This window comes from Acinonyx jubatus, chromosome E3 (genome assembly GCF_027475565.1).
Source record: "Acinonyx jubatus isolate Ajub_Pintada_27869175 chromosome E3, VMU_Ajub_asm_v1.0, whole genome shotgun sequence".
Taxonomy (NCBI): Eukaryota; Metazoa; Chordata; class Mammalia; order Carnivora; family Felidae; genus Acinonyx; species Acinonyx jubatus.
In genome coordinates this window covers 1199535-1225054 of record NC_069398.1, presented here as the reverse complement: position 1 = coordinate 1225054, position 25520 = coordinate 1199535, and the positions used below count along the sequence as shown (strand labels likewise).

At 42.2% G+C, this 25520-nt stretch overlaps 1 protein-coding gene and 1 long non-coding RNA gene across 31 annotated transcripts in view; one reads left to right on the top strand and one right to left on the bottom strand.

Moving 5' to 3' along the window:
• RBFOX1 (RNA binding fox-1 homolog 1) overlaps positions 1-25520 on the bottom strand; it is a 2045752-nt gene that overhangs the window by 908963 nt on the left and 1111269 nt on the right. For all 30 annotated transcript variants that reach the window (XR_008294525.1, XR_008294524.1, XM_053213105.1 and 27 more), the window contains one exon: positions 9127-9174. Coding sequence is in view for 28 of the 30 variants with exons in the window: in XM_053213105.1 (XP_053069080.1) it covers positions 9127-9174 (48 nt within the window). In the remaining 2 variants the exon portion in view is untranslated. The remainder of the gene's footprint in view (positions 1-9126; positions 9175-25520) is intronic.
• Positions 11527-24003, top strand: LOC106978759 (uncharacterized). Its single transcript, XR_003415226.2, has 6 exons — positions 11527-11671; positions 13407-13518; positions 14191-14359; positions 19562-19676; positions 21030-21209; positions 23709-24003. It is a non-coding gene; the product is annotated as an uncharacterized LOC106978759 (long non-coding RNA).

Here is a 25520-nt window from a genome sequence, read left to right as displayed (position 1 = left end):
TTAAGGACGACTGATTAAGAGGAAATTAAATGAGAGATGCATCACAGAATTCCATTTAGGATTGGCCCAAGGTATTCCTATTCCTTCGAGGACTTTGCTACAATAATTCTCAAAATCAGAGCAACCATTTACTTGTGTGCCAGTAACTGAGCATGCTGGGCAGTAAGGACCATTTATTTGTTTTCTCCTGTGTAGCATCCTTGGCAGAAGTAGCATAGTCAGTGGTTAAGAATCAAAGGCAGACCACCTGAGTTGGAATCTACCCTATACTTACTACTTAACTGTTAGCTAAGTCCTCCTTCCCTCAGTTTTCTCATCTGCAAAATGGGGATAAATATTGTACCTATCTTAAAGAATCTTTATAAAGATTCAATAATAGAATGCACATAAAGTGCTAAAAACAAGAGTCCAGTATATAGTAAGTGCTCAACGCATGTGAGGTCTATTACTTATCTGCATTTTCTCTTCTGGAAAAACAATCAGTCAAGGTTTCCTTTGGGGACTATACTCTGCCATACTCCATTTATGTCATTCATCTGGGGCCCATCCTACTTCCGGTTGCGGATGAAACCAGACAGACTAGTTGAGTACTGCTTTCCATAACTAAGTGACTCAGGTTAAGCCAATGACTATCATCCCCGGCATTTGTACCGAAACCACTGGAGAGGAAGCCCTCTCTTTCCGCAGGTAGAATTTAAGCCTGTAGCTAGTGATTCCCTTTTCTTTTCTACCACATTTGTATTTAAATACCACAATCCAACTAAACCAGAAGATAGCCTAATTTTGCTGTTATGTGACCTAACAGGCTGTCTTTTCTTTTTAATCTTTAAGCTGGTCCAAATTGGTTTTCTCTTGTGCCATCGAAGAGGTCCTAATACAGCCCACAAGAACACTATATGGCACGCATTATCTATCCCCATTTTATAGATGGTATGACTGTGGATCAGAAAGCTAATGTGGCTTTCCCAAGGTCTTATAACTAACAACCAAGGGCAGAACTAGGATTCAAACCCAGATCTGCTCCCCAAATTGTTTTCTACCATATTACATTGTTTTTTTGAAATAAATCATGTAGAAGTGAACAAAAATGTCAAAGATTTCTTGGCAGCAACCAATTTTGGGGGAGAGGGAGTCCTCTCCAAAGTTGACTTCCATCCCCTGTCTGAGGTTCTGGGCACATAATTCCAGACCCTGGCATTTATCTTCTCTACTTTTGGCTAGTCCCCAAGTCTAAGTAGAAATGATGTTGAGTCTGGCTTTTGATGGGCTACATGTGCAGCTCTCTGTCAGAATGTCCCAGGATAAGATGGGGTCTGTTGTGGTATACACACCAAATCTCATGAACATCTCAGCAGAAGGCAAATCTATAAATGTGGGTTGCTTTGCCAATGCTAGATGGCACCATTCTTTGGTAGGATATGGTGGCAGCAAGACTACAATGCTGCCCCAAACACAGCCAAACCACAGGCTGGGTAGTGGCTGTGGACTCATCTGGAAGGAGAGCCTTGCTTGATAGGAATGATGGCTAATAGTGTGAAGAAGATTCAGGGTCTTGAGGAATTTGCATGAGAAGAAGAATGTAATGCCCAGAGAAAGGGTAAGCAAAGCAGACAATAGCTTTGCTGGTGTTAGATGACCCCACCCTACTCTTTGGCCAGAGATAGTGGGGCCAGAGGTGACCTGCCGGAGGTTTTAGGGGTCAAGCATAAGCTGTGGACAAGTAGACACTGTAGGCAATGGGGGAGTCTTCATGTATCTGATTATTTCACACCATCAAATCACATTCCATGTAAGATGGATTTCATTCTGTGACGCAGGACAAAGCACTCACTCTCAGATTTGCAAGGCCATAGGTGGCTTGGCCCTTGCTCACTTCCTGCCTCATCTCAAGCCACACACCTCTGTTCAGTCCCTGAGTCAAGCCATGTTTCTTCAACCAGACTTCCATCTTTGAACGCCACCCAGGAGTCTCTCCCCCTCTCCCTGCCTTCAATTGCAACTCAAATATCATTGCTCAGGGATGCTTTAATTTCCATTTCCACCGCTTTGGGGAATCTTGGAGCATCTCCCCATGTAATGCATAGACATCATGAGCCTTAAACAACATTTGGAGCAGAAAAGAAATCCAATCCCCAGACAAATCCTGAGTTTCACCAAATGGCACTCACTGCAATCTTTGCCCTTGTCCTCCTTGAGTATCTCATTTCAGTCTTTAATGAGGAACTCGTCCATGAATACTTCCCATTCCAGGGAGAGGCCCTCAGAGTAAGGAGGACACCTTCCCCTCTGCCTTTGTTCTGCCTGTCAGAGCCCAGAGGACTACTCCACCCCTAGCCCCACAGCAAGAGAACAGTACGAATAGAAAACCAACTCTGATGACTGCTTTGTGCTCATTTTCAACCTCACTGCCATCTAAGCCTCTGAAATCCAGGAGATTCATTTCTTGTCCATGTCAATCAACTCCTTCACTTCTCATGGCGGCCAGATGGATGCAAATATGTAAGGTGGCCAGCCTCTGGCATGTCCCTGGATGGAGCTGCCCATGACCTGGGGTCAAAGTTGCCAAACCACATGGATAGGTCTGATGAACTCTCCCCAAATCCAGACCTTCCTCTCATCTACTGTGTGGTTCTAGCTCAGACTCATGCCCTCTCATCTGCATTCCAGCCTGGACTCCTGATTCCATCCTTGCCCGCAGCCAGTCTTCCTTACAAAGTTTGAAAATTCCCAAATGCAAACCCAAATCTCTCTCTGATTGCAAACACACCGTCTGAAAACAGTTCCTTAAAATCCAGTTTTTTGCAATCCTTATATACAATTTTTCAACATCCATCTGATTTTCATTAAATCCACTCAATTGTTTTGTTCTTAATGAATATGTTATAATTATAAAAGACAGTCTTAGGCAGAATTATTTATTTATTAACTATTTATTTATTTAGAGCATGAGCGGGGGAGAGGGGCAGAAGGAGAGAGAGAGAGAGAGAGAGAGAGAGAGAGAGAGAGAGAGAGAGAGAGAGAATCTGAAGCAGGCTCCACACCCAGCTTGGAGCCTGATGTGGGGCTCAATCCCACGACCCTGGTGGGATCATGACCTGAGCCAAAATCAAGAGGCAGATGCTCAACCAACTGAGCCACCCAGGTGCCCCTTAAATAGATTTTTTTAAAAGAAAATTGTATACTCAAGTAAATGGAAAGGACAGTATCCTTTGTCATACACAGAATGCAAGCCTACCTCAAAAGTAAAATAATGCTACCCTGGGGTTTGTTATGAATGAAACAAAACACCGACCAACTTACACCTCCTTGGTGCAATCCCAAGGTCTGAAAAATAACCAAAAGAGTAACTTCAACACTCCTTCACTGAGATGATGCCATGTCCATGAGCCACTTGGAGGTATTTCATTTATCATCTGAAGTCTGACTCCTGTATTTAGCAATACTGGCCCCAGAAAATGCGGTCCTTTTCCACCGCACATCTTCAGAAAGAGGACATCTGGCTGGAAACCCAGCACCAGTATGTCTGAGCGCTGGCTGGCCTCACCTTGCTCTAGGCAAAGCCTTCATCGTCATTGCATCCCTGCACTTAACCACGGCCAGACACTGGCTGCATCTGTGTGCTCTGGCCCCACTCCCTGTTTCCTTAGGACTTCCTCTTTGGCAAGTTAGTCACACAAAGTTTCCAGTACCTCTTTGGTTCCATACACCTCTGGCTTCCTGCCCTCCCTTACTCTCCCCTTCCATTGGGAGGAGCGACTGATGCAAAGCTCTGATCCACCAGCAAGGCAAATAATTCCCTCCATAATCTTCTACCCCTCACTGCCTCAGTCTCCCCTCCCACCACTCTCAGACATGCACACTAGGCCTGGACCTGCCTGAAACATGCCACATTCTTTGACGCCTCTGTCTTTGCCTGATGGGTTCCCTCTGCCAGGAGGGCCTTCAACAGACCCCATCTCCAGAATTATGCACACAAGTGCTCCTCCGAATCCACTGAGATGTAGCTTATAGGTCTCAAGCCTTCTGCATCTCTTAAATCTTTTCTGCATATGTGTTTTACTTGGCTTGCATGGTGTTTTAAAAATCAGTAGCCTTCCATTAAAATCCATATTTCCAGACTGGCTGAGAAAAATGGAAAACTAAACATATGTTCCACAAGGCAACAGGTAGCGGTATCACAGCTCCTGTATATGGGGCCACTGCTCTGGAGTTCACTGCTGTCCCCAGCACTTCATTTTACCCTACAACAGGACTCCTGCCTGGACCCAGCAGACGGCGGGGTTTATTTCTTGACTGAGGCCAAGCATCTTTTCTTGGGTAAAATATTCCCCAAGTCTACTAGGTCCCGTTGGTTGTCCCTTTCTGTGAGCCTCCATAACACTCTCTGGGGACTTGTCTTTTTTTAAAGAGATTTAATTATAAATGACATGTGACGCCTGTAGGTGCAGACATTAGCAAAACGAAAGTAAGAGTAGATACAGTTGACTGTACTCTTCTTTTGTGCCAGGCATTCTGTACACTGCCTTATGGTATTAGCAACTCCTCAAACCAAATTTTCAAGTGAATTTTATCATCTTTAATTCACAGACAGACAAACGGAGACTGAGACGAGGTAAGATGGCTTCTCAAGGTCACAGTGCCGCTAAGTAGTACTGGGATTAAAACCCAGGACTTTCAGGCCCCAAAACCTATGGTTTTCACTACCACACTATGTTTACTCCCGTGTTGTGAGCACAGGATTTCTAATCCTTGCATATACCCTGGTGGAAATACAAAAGCTAAAACTGAACCACATCTATTGGAAAGAGAAGCCAAAAGTACACTTCTGGTGCTGTTTTCTCTTGTCCTCAAGACCACAATTAGTCCTGGCATCCCCACCGCCAGGTGCCAATGACTCAGGAGAGGGTCGGGGCTGACAAGGCTATGTTAAGTCTCTACGGCAAGTCTCTACTAGCCTTTGACAAAAGGGGCTAAAAACGTGAGGGATGAAAGGTTGCCCCAAATTGAAAGTCAGATTATGTTTGTTGGCAATGGATGAAGATACCATTCTGGGCACAAATTCATCTGTTGGAAAGCACAAGTCTCTGACAAATTTAATTCTCATGTTTGTGTGTGTAAGAGAGTCTAGCATTAGTCTAGCGTTAGTTAGAGCTAAGAGCATAGCCTCGGCAGTAAGAATCTTTGAGTTCAAATCCTGGCCTCTGCAGTCACTTGACCTTGGGCAAGTCACTTAAGCTCTTCCATTTTTTGACGTGTGTAATGAGGGTAATGTCGGTCCCTGCTACACAAGGTACAGGAAGAATTGGAGGCACTTAGGAGTCTTGATCCAGGGTAAGTATCGTAAAAGGGAAAAGTCCGAACGCTCAGGGTTAAGCCAGGTAGACGGCATCTACTATGAATCCCTATCACAGCTCCAACTGGATCCAATCTGAAAGTCGCTCTAACTTTGAAAACAGCTCAAACTTCCTTCCATGCAGTTTCATAGCAGATCTGAAACTGTTTAGCTGCACCAGCCCAGGCGATAAGTGAGGAGAGGAAGGCCTGTCTGTGTTTATAGCCTTTGACAAATGGGCTCTCATCTCCTCCTGACAGATTCTACCCCCAGCTGATCCATCCACCTCTTCTGCCGTCACCTGAATCACGGTCTTCATAATAGTACTGAAATTCAGATGGATTTCACACCACAAATAAAAATGAATTTAAATGCCTCAGCTCCCAACCAGCAACACGGGTACTGTAAATGTCAAACGCACGCGGTTTTGCAAGGCCAGACGGCGGCTCCGAGTGATGGGTTACCTTGTGTCACCTTTGCTAAATCTGCATTAGCTCTGTGGCATTCACCTGTGGGAGGAAACAATCTGAGCTCTGCTTCCCACTTAAGGGTGAAAAATGCTGCCAGCCCTTGAGAGCTCCCTGTGACAGCCTTCTGGGTGATGCTAAGAAATGGCCAGAAAGCCATCTACATGCAGGTCTATTCACAGGGGCTCTGCTAATTGGTGGGCTTGCAAGAAAAAGGGAAATGTAAAACAGGAGGCACACCCGAGTACACACTGTGAATCTCTCCACACACAACCAGGCAGGGTTCTCCTTGCCAATGTCTGCCGATGGAACATATGCATCTGGGATAGAGAAAAATAGACACACAGGAGAGAAAAACGATTCTCTCATTGGGTCAATGCTGTCAGGTGGAACCAGCCTGCGTGCAGACCCGAAGAGCAAAGTTACTTCTCTTCATTAGGATGAGGGCTCTATCTCTTGCAATTCAGCATTTATCTCCCATCATTATACCTGGTCTGGGATTCAATCAGTTCAAAAATGATTCAGCTCAAGGTGAACGTCCCTACCAAATAGGATGGGGTGTGCAACTGGAGGGGGCAGGAGGGAGAGACCCTATTAGACTCTACAGCAAAGGTGAGATCTTGTTCTCAGAAATTCTTCTATCCAGAAGGGACTCAACCATACACCAATGTGCAGGTGTAAGCACACAGATACATCCACAGGTAGAGTATACACTGAAGAGAGGCAGACAGGAAGGAAAAGTGAAAAGAAAACGAAAAAAGGAAAAAAAAAAGTGTTCTTAAACATGCACCGAGTCCTACTGACATCAGGTTAAGCTTTCTTAACTAAAGGAAATGGAGCTTTAAAGATATCACTGCTGGTTTCCCTTCAGAGCACTCAGCGATTCGTAAAAACCCACCCGGGCCAAGGGGCTGTGTCTTCAGAGGCAGGCTGACTTATTATGGCACCTCTGTCATCTCTTGTCACTTCAATTCCACTTTATCAAATTACTGATTTTGCCAGAAGCATTCGGATTAAACGGAGAGGGGCGCGCACACACACGCAGGACTGAGTGTCATCGCTTCAATGGTGAAATTTCATAATTATACGTCAGGGTGACAGACGTTCCAGAGTGCATTCGAGAGACTGGATGAAGATCACTCCAGATGCCACGGCCGCTGTCTCCCTGCATGCCCTCGCACCACATCACGGTACGCGGGGGTGGGACTGGCACTCTTCAGTGGAGGGCGGGACACTGCCCCTCTGGGATGGCTAGGGTTGACATTTCCATTAGGAGGCAAGACCCTGATGTAAAGAGCCTCCCCCAATACCTCACCCCCACTCCCAACCACATGAGGCGACCCAGAGAAGCTACTGCTCAAATGTAAGAATCAGCCCAAAAATAAACTGGAAAAGAATTGGAGAGGAAGAAAAGTTTTCCTTTCAAACAGAGCGAATAAAAAATCCTCAGAAAATAAGACGATCAAACTGGAAGGAGTCATTACAACTGTTGCTTTGCCAGGAGTCATCACCAATTAACTGCGGCAAAAGGGGCGTGGTTAATTCATGTATCATCCTTCATGAGCACTCATGTTTGGAAAACAACAGGTGAACCTGTTTAGAGATGAGGCTTTATCTAAAGTGCCTGACTCAACCCCACAGGCTATGACAAAGCATAGAAATGCGTGTGTGTGTGTGTGTGTGTGTGTGTTTGTGTGTGTGTGCACATGTGTTACTGTTTTCTGAAAACAGTTGAAGCCATGTACAGAATGATCACATACGGCTTTTCCCCACCAGTCGGATCCACAGACTTGGGAGATCCTTATCACCATGATGTATGAACCAGTGGTAGTTTGGCTAGGTAGAATGGAGCTATGTGGCCAGCTTTCACTGCCCAGAGATTATCCTGGCTGCTCATTTATCTTGCTGGTGATGGAGCTGATATTGTTTTAACAGCATCAGGTCTCCTGGTATCTTTCAAACCCTACCGGCAAAGAAGGTACCAAAACAAATAATACTCAACAGAAACATGCTTATGAATTCTACAAAAGTCCAAGGGAAGTAGAAACAACCTGAACGTAGGAAGCAGGGCAGGAGACATGCTTTCACTGTGATGTGGGCAGAGTGGCTGGGGCAGATCACTGGCGGTACGACCAGTAGGAACAGATGAGAAAAGACTGTAGACACATGTTCAGCCTACGTTCCATTTGTCCAACTCACAAAATACACACCCGCAAGAATGCCGACACGCAAACAACACAGGGGATGCAAATATGAGTAGAAATGCCTTTGTCTGCAAACGAGAGCGACCCAAACCTGGAAAGGAGCTGAAGATCAGGCAGAGAGAATCTCAGCTACCGTATCATTATTCCTTTCAACACGTAGAGATTAACGCTCCTTAAAATAATGCACCGTAATTGCCTTTTATTTAAAAGCAAATTTTGTTTTGAGGAGTGCTCAACCACCTTATTAATCAGCAGATGACTGAGCTATCACCAAATCAGGGCTGAAAACCTCTGCTTGACATAATACCTGCATTCGACAATAATGGTACAGTTGCACAGAGAAACATCTTTCAAAATTGTGGAACGATGTCAAAAGTAGCTGGGAGATATGTACCCTCAATTCACTTATTTGACCTCTTTGGATCCAAGGCATTAAAGGCAAAATTTGATCTGCTTGGATGCGCTTTACCAGGGAAACATCTGTGAACTCTTGTCAATAAGGACAGACTGTGGAGAACAATTGTCTAACAGCTGTTTTTCCTGAGGGGATCCACACCAAGTATAACAGGAAGATGAATGGGGGTTGGGGTGACTCTGAAAATGTAGGAAATGACCTCCCCTCCCTGCCCCCCAAAAACATCTCACATAAATAGATTTATGTGATAGAAAGTAGCCGCTCATGTAAATGTGTCATGATGGAAAGAAACTGAGGCAGCCTCTCTTTCAATGTGTATAAAAACCAAATGTAGGGACACAGCTTGGAAAGTCCAATATTTTATATTTTATCTCATATGTAATATTATAATCATCAATGATGTTCAACAGCAATGTGAAATGAGTTAAGGATAAATGAGCTATGAGAAGCATATGACTAAAATAAAAACCGGCACCAGGTTTTTTAATACTTAATTATGTAATGTACTCTTCATTGAAGCCATTAGAGATAACAGAGATTGCAAAGAAAAAAAAAGACGAATCTTTTAAAGTATGACTGTCTTTAAGTGTCTAATATCAGTACATGAATCACCTTTGCAAACCACTGTCCAGCCTTTAAACACTTGGGTTTATATCATAGAGTTCTTGTTTTTTTTGGGAACCAAAAAGATGAAAAATACTGACTTACCTTTCTGTCCTCTATTTCCACACAGGTATTGCAGTCTGCTTTGATATCCTGAGAGGGTGAGAAAAGAAAGAGAAAGAACAGGAATCAGACTTATGGTCAAGGAACATTCAGCAGTGCCGTTGAAATGCCCTTTAAAATAATAAAAAACCCACGCTCCTAATGGTTGTTTCTCGAGCCATTGCTCTTTATAGCCCTTTTAAGAAGTATATGCCCTGGTGTTTGCATTAGAGACATATGGATGTCATAACTAAGCTTTATTACATGCAGATGTGGGGTGAAGGCAAAAGCTATGGATCAGAGGCCACAACAAAGAGAAGCTGATGGCTCATAAAATAATATGCCCCCCCCTCCAATACCTTTATTCACATCAGCAGGAACTGCCCTCAACTCTCTCATTCCAGATTTAGGATACTCAAACCTACCTTCCTTCAACACAAAACCATCACTATCTATTTTTTTTATCTTTCTGTCTGTCCAGTTATCCACCCTGTCATCCATTCATCATCCATCCATCCATTTATCCATGCATCCATGGTTCCTTCCTTCCATCCATCTGTATTGTACATCTACTTTTTTATGCACGTTTTCATGTTGCTCTGGAATGTAAAGATGAAAAAAAAAAACATGGCTTCTACTCTCAAGGAATTTACCAGTTAGATAAAATGTCTCCCCCACCCCACATATGTAATTGTAATATTCATTCACTAATGCATTCAGAAGATAAACATTCAGCACCCTTGCTCTAGGAAAAGAAGACTCAATAACATACAAAACACATGGAAAGTCCTGCCCTGGAGAGGCTTACATTCTGCTACAAGAGAAAGACAATAAAAAAGAAACATCAATAAATGGTATTTTATAAGAGGATACGTACTATGAAGAAAAATAAAGCATGGAAAAAGGAATGGAAATGTAAGGATGGGGGAATAAAATTTTAAATTTAAAGAGAAGTGGCAGGGGCATCCTGGTGGCTCAGGAGGTTGAGCAACTGAATTGGGCTCCAGTCAGGATCTCACAGTTCATGACATTGAGCCCCACATGGGGCTCTGCACTGACATCTCAGAGCCAGCTTGGGATTCTGTCTCCCTCTCTCTCCTCCCCTCCTCAGTTCACACACACACACACACACACACACTCTCTCTCTCTCTCTCTCTCTCTCTCTCTCTCTCTCTCTCAAATAAATGAATAAATAAATAAATAAACAAAACAAACATTAAAAAAATATTTTTAAGAGAAGTGGCAACTGAGCAAAGGCTTGACGGAAGTTAGGGGATGAGCCTGCTCCTGGGGAAAGAGCGTATCAGGCAAGGGAGAGCAAGTGCCAAGTAGAGGACACAGTTAAGCTACAGGAAGGAGGAAGGAGGACTCGGGACAGGAGAGAAATTTATTAGGAAAATAGTGGGAGATGAGATCTGAGGAGGACACTGGGCTTTATTCTGAAAGTAGTGAGGAACCACTCAAGTTTTATCGTGTTGTATCTTGTGGCAAAATACACGTAACACTTACTATTTTGACCATTCAAAGTGTTTAGTGGTTTAGTGGCATGAAGCGCTTTCATGTTGTCGTGCAAACATCCCCACCCTCCATCTGTAGAACTTCTTCATCCTCCAATTGAAACGCTGCTCCCATTAAACACTAAGTCCCCACTCCTCCCGCCCCCAGTCCTTGGCGGCCTCAGTGCTACTTTCTTTCTCTGTGGGTTTGACTACTCTAGGTACCTCATAGGGTCAGTCTGCTAGGTCGGCCACAACGAAAGACCACAGATTGGGCGACTTTAATAAAAGTAATCTTTTTTTTTTCACAATTCCAGAGGTCACAAGTCCAGAATCGAGATGCTGTCAGGGTTTGTTTCTGGTAAGAACTCTCTGGCTTGTAGATGGCCACCTCCTGACTGTGCCCTCATGTGGTCTCTTCTCTATATGCAAGGAGAGAGATCTCTGGCATTCCTTCCTCTTCTTATAAGGACATGAGTGCCATCAAGCTAGGACCCTATGACCTTTTAAATCTCCATTATCTTCCTAAAGGCCCTATATCTAAAAACAGTCACATTGGGGGTTGGAGCCTCAACATATGAATTTGGGGATAGGGTACAATTCAGTGTATAACACTCATATGAGAGGGATCATACAGTGTCTGTGCTTTTGTGTCTGGCTTATTTCATCTGGCATGTCTTCATCTAAGACTCAGCCATGTAGTAGCAGATATCAGAATTTCATTCCTCTTTAAGGATGAAGAATATTCTATTCTATGTACACATTACATTTTGTTGACCCATTCATCCATGGATGGTTGTTTCCACCTTTTGGCCACGATGAAAAATGAACATGGGTGTTCAAGTCCTTGTTTTCAATTCTTTCACATATATACCCAGAGGTGGAAGCTGGATGGAGTCCACAGGTGTCTTAAAGGATTGGAGGTGGAATATGAGAGAAAGACATAGGCCACGAACCATTCCAAGGTTTTTGGCCTGACCATTCTAGAATGGAGATGGGGGGCTATGGGTAGCAGAATGGTGTAGAGGTCTTCAAACAATAATGGCTTGGGGGTAAGTTAAATCTATAGAAATATTTATTCTCTCATTGATAAGTACTTTGGTCTATTCTGCTGATGCATCCTTGGGAGAAAGTTGATTAAGTGGAAGGCCATTACCATGGTGATTTATTAAGCACAAGAAATTCTAGATCTGTATGAATCAAGAATGGAACCTAAGGAGACAATATCATAAGGTGAAGTTCTTGTTTTTTGTCATTTGTGGGGGTTGTTTTTGGGTTTTTTTTTATTGTTTGTTTGCTGGTTATTTTTATGTAACAGACTGTTTCAATATCTGTAAAATGGGACTGAAACAGTGAACAATGATTGAATGACTCCTTGGTGCCCAGAACTGGGCAGGTGTTTTTCATACTTGTCTCTAAGCTGCCCACAACCAAGCAAGGTTGGTGTTTTTAGTTTTACCATAAAAATATTGATGTGAGTGATTAGGTAACTCATCCTAGGTCACACAATGACGGAGCATAAGTGTACACCTGGAAATGGCTCCTACACTAGGCACTTTCCACTCCTTTCAGGTAATTTTATTTTGTTTTAGTCAAGGTGGTTGGTCAGTATGGATAATTCAGGCCCTATGTCTCATTATGTTCCTTCCTTTTTTTTTAAAGTTTATTTTATTTTTGAGAGAGAGAGAGAGAAAGAGAGAGTACACAAGCATGAGTGGGAGAGAAGCAGAGGGGTGGGGGGAGTGAATCCTAAGCAGGCTCCAAGCCATCAGCGCAGAGCCTGACGTGGGGCTCCAACCCACAAACCATGAGATCATGACTTGAGCCAAAATGAAGAGTTGGATGCTTAACCGACTGAGCCACCCAGGCATTATTTTCCTTTCTATGCAGAGGAGGGACATCTAAAGCAAAATCATCTAGAGAAGAGGCACCGTTGTGATTCTCAAAGCATGGTCCCCATAACAGCAGCATCAGCATCACCTGAGAACCTTCAAGAAATGCATATTCTTGGTCCCCACCCAGACCTAATGAAGTGATCCCTGCTTTAGCAATCCCTCCAGGCATTCTGCTAGGGGCTAAGGCTGAACAGTGTCATGGCTAGCAGTTCATGCTGAAGCCAGACTCCTGCATCCCAGGTGTGGTGCCATAACATGAGAGCTGTGTAGCTTAGGCAAGTGTCTCTACCTTCCAAAATGCCAGTTGTCTTATCTGTAACATAGGGGTAATATTAGAAACTAGCTATTCAAAGTGGGGTCTGTGCCCCAGAAACTACAGTATCACCTGGGAGCTTGTTAAAATGGAGCACCTCAGGCTTCACCCCAGATAGACTGAATTAGAATCTGCATTTTAACAAATGTGTAGACTGGGGCGCCTGGGTGGTTAAGTTAAGCAGCTGACTTTGGCTCAGGTCATGATTTTTCTTGAGTTTGAGCCCTGCATCAGGCTCTGTGCTGACAGCTCAGAGCCTGGAACCTGCTTCAGATTCTGTCTCCCTCTCTCGGCCCCTCCCCCACTCATACTCTGTCTCTCTCTCTGTCTCTCAAAAATAAATAAACAATTTTTTTTTTACTTAAAAAAATGTGTAGACTGAATGACTGTGTTCCCCAAAATGCATATGTTGAAGCCCCAAACCCCCAGGGTGACTATATTTGGAAATGGGGCCTCTAAGGAAGTAATTAAAGCTAAATGAGGTCATAAAAGGGGGAACTTTATCTGATGGGATTAATGTCTTTTTAAGAAGAAATACCAAAGAGCTTGTTCCCTCTCTCTCTGTATCCATGCACAAAGGAAAGGCCATGTGAGAACACAGAGAGAAGGGGCCATCTCTGACCCAGGACTAGTACTCCCCAGAACCTGACCTTGCTGCCTTCCTGATTTTGGACTTCCAGCTTCCAGAACTGTAAGCAAATACATTTCTCTTGTTTTAAGTCTCTCAATCTGTACTATTTTGTTATGGCAGCCTAAACTGACTAAGGCAACGAGATTCCCAGATTATCTGCAAAGCCCCAGTCTTGGGGTCATGGGGTCATGGTTTTCTCACCACACCCCTATTTAATCGCTGAGGTCTTTGACTGACCTTGAACCTTTATTCTTACTAACAACTCTCTTGGAGTTCCTCCACTAAGACACATAGTGATTAACTCAGTATGGGAGTGATGAAAATCATGAATTATTTTTAAACCCAGGAGATGCCATCTAGAAACAAGGCAAGATAAAGCAGTTCCTCATCTGTTTTATGCTATTCTGACCGGGGGAAGTATGCATTTCTTTCTTTCCTCCAGTGAAAATATGTGGAGTGGGCAGGGAAGAGTCCATATCCAGTTTTGATTTGCCCACAAAGAAGTGGCAGGTGTTAATCAACTAACTCACGAAATCAAGAAGCCAAAGGCAAGTTTTTGTTTTTAATCTGCCACCACGGACCCATGCAAGTGACTGAAAAAAGCCATCTGGCAGAATCAGAGCTCTTGCCATCTCCCTAAGATTATTCGATTTATTCTTGTCAGGATTAATTTACTAAACCCATGCTGGATTTTTTATTTAGATGATATTGTTGGTTTGTCATGCACTGCAGATCTACACGGGAGGCACCACAGGGGACTGCGCTTGCTTCTGAACAATGTTGGGCTCAAATTGGAAAAATGTCACTTTGGCGGGAACAAATTATTGTTCCGATCGCTCCTCGTAGAGCTGGTGTCTCCGGATGGGCTCCGACCTGACCTTTTCCGAACCAGAGTAGTCGAGTAAGTACTTCAGCCCCATTTGATGACTTCACTAGGAAAACAGCTCAAGTACTTAAGTGTTAAGGATGAATTTGGGGCCATGTACTCATCACTAAGCAATCAACTTCCCCACAGAAGCCAGCCATTCTCCTTTCTGTAGTTGGAAAACTCCAAACAGTGACTTAATCACTGGCAACAGATAGGATTTTCTACATGCTAAGGAGTCACACTGTTTGGGTTCATATAACTGAATTCCCTGTATGTAAAATAAGGAAAATGACAGCCACTTCATTTGTTGGGAGGCATATCTAATACATGCAAAATCTTAGCATATGTCAAGTCATGGATAAATGTTAGCTATCATTGATGGCACCCTCCAAGTGCCTTTGTGAGACCTGGTTCTGAGCAGAGTATTGAGAACTTAAAAAAAGTTTTATTTTTAAAGTATGCTCTTCCAAGTCTTCTGAGTTCTTCTGGCTTTTAGACATCAAAGCACTTGTGTATCTGTTCTTTTCAAAAGCTGTTCTCTCTCCCCAGAGAAACTTAATTTCTTCTGCATTTTGTATGGTAGTTGTTTCTGATGATTTTTGTAGGTCAGGGATATTTATGCCCACAATTCAGAGAACCATCATCCTGTATCATACATTAGCACCATTCACAGCTCCGAAATGCCCAGAAGTTAAAGGTCCCTGTGAACAGGTGGGGATAAATGTCTGCCAGTGAGATTCTGGAGGCCTCCGAGGATTTAGAAGCAAGGAGTCTAGAGTGGGTGGAATACTAAGTCTCAAAAGGTATGTCCATGTCCCAAACCCTGGAATCCGTGAATGTGACCTTCTTTGGAAATATGGTCTTTGCAGATGTAATTAAGCATCTTGAAATGAGATCATCAAGGTTATCTGCATGGACCCTAAATCCAATGACAAGTGTCCTTTTAAGAGATAGAGAAGAGATATCCATATGAAGACAGGCAGAGACTGGAGTGACAGAGCCACTAGCCAAGGAGTGCCCATAACAACTGGGAACTGGAAGAGGCAAGGGAAGCATTCACTCGCAGAGAAATCTGGTAGGAGGTAACCCTGCTGACAGAAGATGAAACCAGCCAGGGGCACCTGGGTGGCTCAGTCGGTTGGGCATCCAACTTCAGCTCAGGTCATGATCTCGTGGTTTGTGGGTTCAAGCCCTGCATCGGGCTCTGTGCTGACAGCTCAGCGCCTGGAGCCTGCTTGGTATTCTGTGTCTCCCTCTCTCTCTGCCCCTCCTCACTCATGCTGTGTGTGTGTGTGTGTCTCTCTCTCTCTCTCAGAAATAAACATTAAAAAAATAAAAATAAAAATAAATAAGATGAAACCATCCACCCTTAGCATCCTTAAAGATTTAAGAGTCAAAATTATTCAGGGGGGAATGACATGGGAAACAAAGGCAGAAGGAAGTGAAAAATGAAATTAAATTTTATAACCTGCAGCCCATTGACAAATACTTGAGGCAGGCAAAGTAGAACATTTTTCCAGGAACCCCCTACTGTCTTCAAGTTAATGCTTTGCTAGAGGGAAAAACAACCTTAGCTTGACAATAGCTAGTCCATTAATATCCTGTGAGTCTTCTTTAGCATATGAAAATCCCTTTAGGAACTTGCCCTTGACTTTACCTCCCCCAACTCCCAAGTATATAATCAGTCTCTCCTCACAATCCTGGGACAGACAGCTCTTTCTGCCCAAGGGTCTTGTCCCTATGCTTTAATAAAATCTTTTTGTATCCTAGACCTCTCAAGAATCCTTTCCTGGGGGCCTGGGTGGCTCAGTTGGTTAAGCGTCTGACTTTGGCTCAGGACATGATTTCACGATTCATGAGTTTGAGCCCTATACTGGGGATTTGCACAGAACCTGCTTCAGATTCTCTGTGTCCCTCTCTCTCTGTCCCTCTCCAGTGCTCACTCTCTCTCTCTCAAAATAAATAAATAAACATTAAAAAAAGGAATTATCTTATAAGTGGAAAAAAAAAAAGGAATAGTTCTTTCTTGGCCATTGGCTCCAGACCTCCACCACCATGCCAAAACCCCATCATTGATTTCAGACTTGTGCCCGCCAGAGCTGTGAGAAAACACAGTTCTGCTGTAGTAAGCCACAAATTTGTGACAATTTTTTACAGAAGCCATAGGAAACTGACCAAGAGCCTCAAGGAGCTTCCGGTGTAAATCTCTCTTGATACTTGCCTACTCACCACTGAGAAAAGAAAGGCATGATCCAGGGACCACCCCATGAAAGCCAACCCCTAGGGAAGAAAAAAAAACCGTTTACACAGGCGATTCCAGGGCAACTGCATGCTGTTATGACCACAGGCCCTTGTGTTTTCAGAAGATAGCACCTGAAATCTATGTTAATGATTTCAGGTATCAACCCTGGAAGGGCAATATAGAGAAAAGACTAGGCTGCTTATATTGGACTAAGAGTCAAGTATGGTCTTATCTCCAATGTGGCATTGTTCTCCTGGGCTCAGATAATCACCAAGTACCAGAGAATATTTCAAAGGAAATACCTATAGCTTAAAACATCTCTCTAGAGCTGGAGGACCAGGATTCACATGACAAGCCCAAATAGGGTTTATAATCAACTACCCTTCTACTGGGGGAGAAATCCAGATGTTTTGCTCTTTCTCTTCAAATGGGACAAACGCTATGACAAGACAGTTTTAATATTAAGAAAAAAATATTTTCCAACACCACACTCCAAAAAGAATCCAAAAATTCATTTTAAATTCTGAATTAACATTTTACAGGGGAGGGAAAAATAAGTTTGCCTCTACCCTTCTGGGTTCTTGGCTAATATCCCCCATAATAAAAGATTAACTACAGAAAAACAAACAGAAGTTTAAACAGAAGTTTATACCTTCTGTATACGCAGGACATACCTAGGAAAACTGAGTAACTCTTAAAAGGTCCCCAGCCATCACCTTAGCTAACATCTTCAGCTAATGACAAAAACAAAAAGTCAGGTGGGAAGTTTGCACAGGAAACAAGTATAAGGTTGTTATGCAATTTAAGCCACTGCCTCTTGATCAGAGTTTCTGGAGACTTAGACTCATCCTTCCTGGTACAGGGAGGGAGACACCCTTACAAATGGAGATTTCGCTTATAAATGTAAATTTTTTTCTCACAAAAGGGCACCCTCTCTCTTTTCACAGATTCTTTTGAGTCAGGAGCCTCCCTAAAGTAAACATCCCTAAATAATTCCTATGCCAAAGAGGCATATTTGGGGGTAGTACCTGCTCCCTTTCATTTATATTTACTTTACTTTTCAAAAGCAATTTTTCTATAGCTTGGACACTTAAGTTTCCTATTATTCTGAAAATAACAATTACTTATAAAAGAAACTAACCAATATGAGTTTAGATTCTAGGACTTAGAACATTTACTGCAACCTGGGTTCTATTTTTTTTCAACATTAACGGAGAGTCGAACTTTGAAAGTAAATATAAGCTGTAGGGCCATTTGGTCCAGTTCTTCCATTGTGCAGATGAGAAAGGTGACTGTCAAAGAGTGTAGGGCACTGGCTTTGCTAATTAATGATCTAAGATGGACTGAAATCTATCTACCCTCTATGCACTTTATGCCTTCCTCAAAGCCAAATTTTGTCCTTGCATCTGTATATTTAAATCTGTATTCTAAATATAATTGAATCATTTAAAGATAATGATTGCGCCCCAAAATTTTTGAAAAAAAAAATGACTGTGTTGTCTTGTAACCATAGTTAGTACGAATTTGTAGTCATGTGTGCCTTGCTGCCAGATTCTTCAGTCTGTGTTCACTCAGCTCAAAAGACCAAGATTCAAATAAGGTCACTTGAATACATAAAGAATTAGCATAAAACGTTTGCAGTGACATATTTTATCCATTGCATGCAAGGTCTCCCTCCATTCACAAATTTGCTCAGCCCCTGCAATCTCACATATGGCCAGCAGATGGAAGCAAATAACTTTGCAAAATACCAAAAGCACCTAGCAATGTACCACAGCATCCCATTCGTGGGGTCTGTACACGTCTTGAAATAACACTATCTGCTCCCTCAAAACTTAAATCTCTAATGACTGTACGCTTTAATCAATAAGCTTGAATTACTTACCAGGGATGTGATCATTTGAGGAGGCATTTTATTATTACGTGTTTAAGAAGGTTCAGTGTGACCGAGATCCCTGTTTCAACGCACACGACAGTCTAAAAAGTTTCAATCTAAATGTGAAGACTGAGACTTTATTTCAGAGCTATTTTGCATGAATTCATACAAATGGCAAAAATAATGTATGTAAACTAAGTTCTCGACATAAATCCATTCAACTAAGAGAGGAGAATCGACTTTAGTTGGCTAGGTCAGAATGCAATGCTGTTGACTTTATAAATGTCTGGAGGAATTTTATGTGTGTGTGTGTGTCTGTGTTTGTGTGTGTTTGGTGGGGGGCAGGGGTGGTTATGGGATATTTTCTTTGGGAGAGAGCTAGCAGGAAAAACCGGTAAAGCCCAAAAGACCACAAAACAATTCCCAAATGCAGCCTTTCTGCGAATAAAGATAGCAAAGCTTTCATCTTAAAATTGTGACTTCCCTTTTTGAGGAGAGCACCCTCACCCCCACGAATTATTTTGTTCTCTTCATCCTACGCTTTTTTGCAGCTTAGTTATCAGGGGACAAGAGAGAGTTGGCAGGAACCCTGGCAGCCCAGGGCTGCTGGCTCAGCACACTTAAATTTGATACTGAGGAAGGCAGCCCCCTCTCAGGTAGGAGCAATATGTCACCAAGGTAAGCTCAAACCAAGGGTCTGTTTGCAAATAAGAGCTATGCATTGGCATCACAGCAGGGGCTTAATGAGAGCGCTTTTAATTAACTGTAAAAGTAATTACCCATATTAGATGTAAATCACACTTGTTTTTACATGAGGTGAATAATTTTAGTGCAGCTTTTAAGAATAATACTTCTGGAGGGGTTGTCAGCTGCACTGGCTCTTAACAAGTCCACGTGTTTAAAAACAGTATCTAGGAGGAAAACACCAGCCCAGAAAGCCTTGGGTTTGTCACCTGGCTTGTGCCAGCTTTGCAGCTTCTCTCTTCGCTTATATGAGGCCCCGCCGCTAAGCACACCCTCTCCACAGGTGCCTGGGAGAAACACCCCCACTAACACTTACAAATCCTATCAGGTTTTTGTTCTATAATGTTTTGTTTTTTGTCTTCTTGGCTATTAGCCTCCTGGAAGATCCCCAGCACTTCCACTGATGGGTTCTTGTGCATAATTAAGGGATTCATCCGGAAACATATGAACCAGAGGGAAGATGAAGGAAGAAGCCCAACAGGCCACTGGTGAGCGTCTTCCATGAGCTAAGGCAGATATTGTCCAAAGGACAAAACAGATTCCTAAGGAGGAAGTGCAGAGGCACCCAGCCCAGGCTCACAGGGGTCCCAGGGGCCTTCGGGGAGGTAAGGGATTGCACCCTAGAGTTCCAGGGCAGCACCCCGATTCAGGCAGATGTCTGCGTGAGCAGCTCCAAAACAGAAAGGCAGCTCTCCGACGGACTTATAAAAGGTACCAGAGAAGATGGTGGTCAGGGCCGGGAGGGAGCAGAGGGAGAACTCCTTGAGTGGGAAAGTGTGCTAAGATGCCATCCTCTGGGCTCCTGGAATGTCCCTGACTTAGGAAAAGTGTGGGGTGGGCCCCTGAACCTCCCTTTTGAACCACAGAGAGGCATAAACAGCCAGGATGGAGTTTGCAAATACAAAATTACTGGGTAATTCTTTATACTTTGATAGGCACCTTCATTAAGGGATTTGAGGATGCAATTATCAAATTGAAGTTCAGTTCACTCCAGTTAGGCAACAGAACTGAACGTCAGGAAAGCAGAATGAAGGCAGAAAGGGGAGTTTAAGCCCTGCCCACTGAGTGGGCCAGCAACTTGGGTGGCGCTCAAATCCTTTTTAAAAACAAACCTGGCCTTCCATTTGAAGAGCATGGCTACCATTGTGATTGTTTTCCTGTCTATAGCCTCCTTTGGGTTTGGTTGCTGCTGTGCTCTTATTAATGCTCGTAGTTGATCTCTGCCTTAAAACAACCCCAAGAGGGGGTTAGAGCAGGAAATGCACTGGTTTGATATGGTGCCCTGAAAACTTAATCTGGTTCAAGGTCAACTGAAAGAGCAACCAGACCTGGATTTTTTTGTCTCTCACAAGGAGCTTTTTATTCCTTACTACAGGGACACACATGTTTTCCCAATGTCTCAAACATCTGATACAATGTAGCTATTTCCCACATTGCCTATATAAAGGATTCAAATTAAGAAAAAAAAAAATAAAGACTATAGCTTGGTTCTTAATTAATATACCAACCTCTTGAGGAAATGTGACACAGTGAACATTCAGCTGTACTAAGAAAATGAAATTATTCACAATGATATTTGAGGGCAAACGCAATGAGAAGTTATATGATTTTTTTAAGTTTTATTTCAGAGAGCGTGCACTAGCAGGAGGCGGGTAGAGGGGGAGAGAGAGAGGGAGAGAGAATCTTAAGCAGGCTCCACACTCAGCATGGACAACAATGCAGTGCTTGATCCCATGACCCTGGGATCGTGACCTGAGCTGAAATCAAGAGTTGGACATTCAACTGACTGAGCCACCCAGGTATCCTGAGAGGTTGTATTTTAATTTTCCCTCCATGTACAGATACAAATACACAAGACAGAAGCCGCAAGAACCAGTCTACCTTGCTTCAAATCCTACCTCTGCCCCTTAATAGCTCTGTGACTTCATGAGGCAACTTATCTGTGTCCTCAGTTTCCATATTTCAGAAAATGGAAGAAATGTCAGTCCAGATACCATCAGGCTGGTGTTAGTATAAACAAAGTAAGTAAAGTGCTATCATGTAGCCAGAGGGGTCAGAAGTGTTTTTTATGATAAGTGCAATTTTTAAATTTTATTTATAGTATATATGTATATTCATTAGATATTATTCTGCATATTAGATAATTTTATCGTAATTATTCTTCTTCCTTCTTTATGTAAGATGGTTCTAAACACTGCCTGAATTCTTCTGTGTCATTGCTATTTCTGTCCATGAAATGGACCCCTAGTGGCAACAAAAATGGCAATTTCTAAGAGCACAAGTCTCCTGGGAATTGATGCTAATAGATGGTCTATCTCAACATCCACTAAGTCACTCTTGCGAGGAACTTCACACTACAATGACTACACAAAGCTACTTAACTGAATATTTATTCTCCTTGTAAGAATCGTCAGATATTCCAGAAACACATCTAATGGTCAAAGCAGGGATTATGTCAATTAGCAAACGTATAACACAACTGAAATTCAACAGAACTGATGCAAACTCTCTAAAAAAAAAAAAAATAGCAAGCTGGGTTACCTCATGAGTATACAGAGATGAGTTGCCAGTTTCCAAGAAGTGGCTCTGTTCTGATACATTGACAAAGCTTTGCTGATTGCTGGATGGAGCCACGGCTCTCCCAGAAAACTGATGTTTGCAGCATTCCTTTGGGCTGTAACAATCCTGTCAACCACAGTTTCTTGGGAAGCAATATTTTCTGTCCCCTGTGACCTTGGTTTGGCATCTCACTTTCCGGTAGGAAATGGATAGTAGCCTTTTCAATAAGATTAAGTAATCAACTCTTTGTTCCAGGAATACAAACTTTATTGTCTACAGCCTAAGTCATCTACAAATGGTTGTCATTACTTCTACTCCTGCTCAAGCTAAATCAGCGTGGATTTGGAAAAGATACAGATATCTCTTTTTTTCTGTCAATTTTCTACACTGTGGAATGGGTGTTATGAATGAGACAACATAAGAGGAGAAATGGAAAAATTTGCTATTACCAGGCCGAACATAATATAAACTTGTGTAATAGAAAAGCTATTCAATCTGTGTGTACATATCCTCACTCATCAAAAAAACCTACAGAGATCTTGGTTTAGCTTCCAGTGGAATATTCCTAAATTTGACAATATGGATCTAAAAGTTAATATGCCACAAAAAAATTTTTAATCTTATTACACGGAATGTGTAAATCTAAATAGGTGGACCCTGAACTGCAGAGGCCCAAGACTAAATTTAAAAATCACCAGAGAAAGAACCACTTAAGCTTTTTCAGGAAAATGCAATAGAAATATGAATGTAAATGTTCTTTCCCGAGCCATGTGATTTATTAGTGATCCATTCTGCAAAACACTCCGATCGATTCTCACATGAGTGCAGGAAAAAATGTACCTTAAAAGAGACAGTTTAGGATAATTACATTTCTCTCCCTGTTCATCTTTTTCCCCAAATGCCATGTTTACTTGCAGAAACTGTCATTTACTTTTTATTCACCAAAAGAGAATTAAGAATATTCCCTTTGAAGTTTTGATTACTTTCTCTTTTGCACTGGCAGTCCGATACAATTAATAGCACATAGACACTATGTTGGGAAAGAGTAACAAAAATCTAAGCTACCCCTCAGGACGTCTTAAATACCTCAATTATCCACACTGGCCTGGGAATGAGGTAAGAAAAATAAGCTGCCTGTGGCCAACCAAGAAGGCTACCTCTTTAAAAACAGAAACTCTGTCATTTAACCATTCTGGGTGAAATCCCTAAAAAATGTGTTTCACTGTCTCCACTTTCTAAAGCATGGATAGTTGCTTCTGACATTGCAACTTGGTGCAATACTACCACCAGGATGCTAACCTTAGAAAGTCTTGCCCTCCTTCTAAATAGCCCCATGTCTCTGTCCTATGTTGTGTTCTTGAAGAATATGCAGACCTATTTCAGTGTTATTCTAATACCTGCCTTCATGCTCAGTGTACTTCCTGCTGTCATTTCTTTTAATTTGGTTCTAGATTCACAATCAGTAACCTAGGGTGTGCTGTAGAGTTTCAATCTTTTTAAATACTGAAAGTTAAATACATGTTCTGGTGTTTTCTCCGTTTGTTTACTGACTTTGACATTTGTAAGCTTCAGATGACCAAATATAATAGAAATCTGTCTGGTTTCTGGTGCATTAATTAGAAGATTACTATTTTTTTTAAATATTTAGTTGCTTTCAGTTCAGATGCATTTCATATTGACTTAAATGCATGAGCTTGACTTTTCAAGTTTGTTTAAACAGTTGATGTTAGGTGGAATGTGTAAATAAATAAAACTAAATTTCCTTTTGGTATCATAGTTACCCCAAACCCATTCTGAATTGGCAAAAAGCATGGGGCTCCTTGGATTTATTTAAATTACAGGGAAAAGAGTCATGCTTTGACCAATCCCACCTCCTCTCCTAGACTTATTCTATGATGTTCCTCCCCAGATACTGCATTCTGTGTGAATCTATTCTTAAATATTTTTTTTTTATGTTCCAGAAACTTGCCTCACTGTGCCCCCTCAACCTGAATCACTCTCCCTCTGCTGACCCAACTACCTGCTTACCAAAGCTCATTTCACCTCCTACTCTGCTCTGCTACTCGGGAACACACTGCTCTCTTTGGGACCATGCTCTCTACTGCAGGACTGATTTCACCTGGATATTTCCAGTATACTTTATACATGCCTGTCTCTTCCATGACATTATCAGCTCCTCAAAGGCAAGGGTACCAAAATCAACAACTAGCTTTCTTCCAAAAACGTAATTCTTAGTGATAAAATATATATAATTATTATAAATATACATATAATATATACTATATAAATAAAATACAAAATATAATAAAATATAAATATATAGTATATAATTTATGAATACATTATTTTATATTCACATATTTCATATTCATTTAATATAAAATAAATATATAATATTTGATAAATAAGTATATATTATATATCATATGCATGATATATAGTGTATTAAATACATATATATTACATATATTATATATGTGTGTGTGTATATATATATATATATATATAAAATATATTTACATAGGATTTCATTCACTGAATCCCATGAGGCAGGCACAGTGATTAATCCCCATTTTAAAGAAAACAAACTCAAGCGAGGTTAGGTTTCTTGGAAGGTGACAGCTGGCAAATGTTGGCTCTAGAAGGTAAACGTGGTTTATTTCACCCAAAAGCCAGTGATCCTAACTATTTAGCTGATTGGTTTTCCTGTTACACTTACCACCATTTTCTAAATTTTTTTTTTTTTAACGTTTATTTATTATTGAGAGACAGAGAGACACAGAGTGTGAGCAGGGGAGGGGCAGAGAGAGGGGGAGACACAGAGTCTGAAGCAGGCTCCAGGCTCCAAGCTGTCAGCACAGAGCCCAACGCGGGGCTCCAACACATGAACCGTGAGATCATGACCTGAGCCAAAGTCGGTTGCCTAACCAACTGAGCCACCCAGGCGCCCCAACTTACCACCATTTTCTTAAAACAGTAACCTAGCCCACAGTAAAAAAAAACTGTGTTTAGTGAAGTTACTGAAAGCACAACAGAAGGCAGTTTTGCTATTTATTTGCTTTTCTGACACTTTTGAGCTTCCATCAATGAATCAGTACATTTGGTGTAACAGAATATATGAATGCTTGTGTGTATGTGTTTGTGAGAAACGCACATAAAGGGTTCAACAAAGAGCCTGGATTTTTTTTTTTCAACTTTTTTTTTTTTTTTTTTTTTGGGACAGATAGAGACAGAGCATGAACGGGGGAGGGGCAGAGAGAGAGGGAGACACAGAATCGGAAACAGGCTCCAGGCTCCGAGCCATCAGCCCAGAGCCTGACGCGGGGCTCGAACTCACGGACCGCGAGATCGTGACCTGGCTGAAGTCGGACGCTTAACCGACTGCGCCACCCAGGCGCCCCAAGAGCCTGGATTTTAAAGTCACTCATACATATGCCCAATTACAATCTTCACTAACTGGCTTGAAAGCAAGAAATACCATGCATTCCTGTAGCCAGGCTAAAGTGTGTACACATTTAAACGCTCAAGAACACCTTTCCACCTACCTGTGGAAGATCAGTCTTTCTTGGTTTACAGCCACAAACAGCGTTCTGAACATATGACCTGTCCTACCATCCCCACACCGACACTGGGGCACTCACAAGCTTTGTCTGTAAGATGCATAAAGCCATTGCAACTTTCCCCCACGGGCTGAAAAAACACAGGCCCCAGGGAAGAAACTGGCCAATCCCAGAAAAACACACCAAGATTTTGTATTCCGATCTCACCCCCCT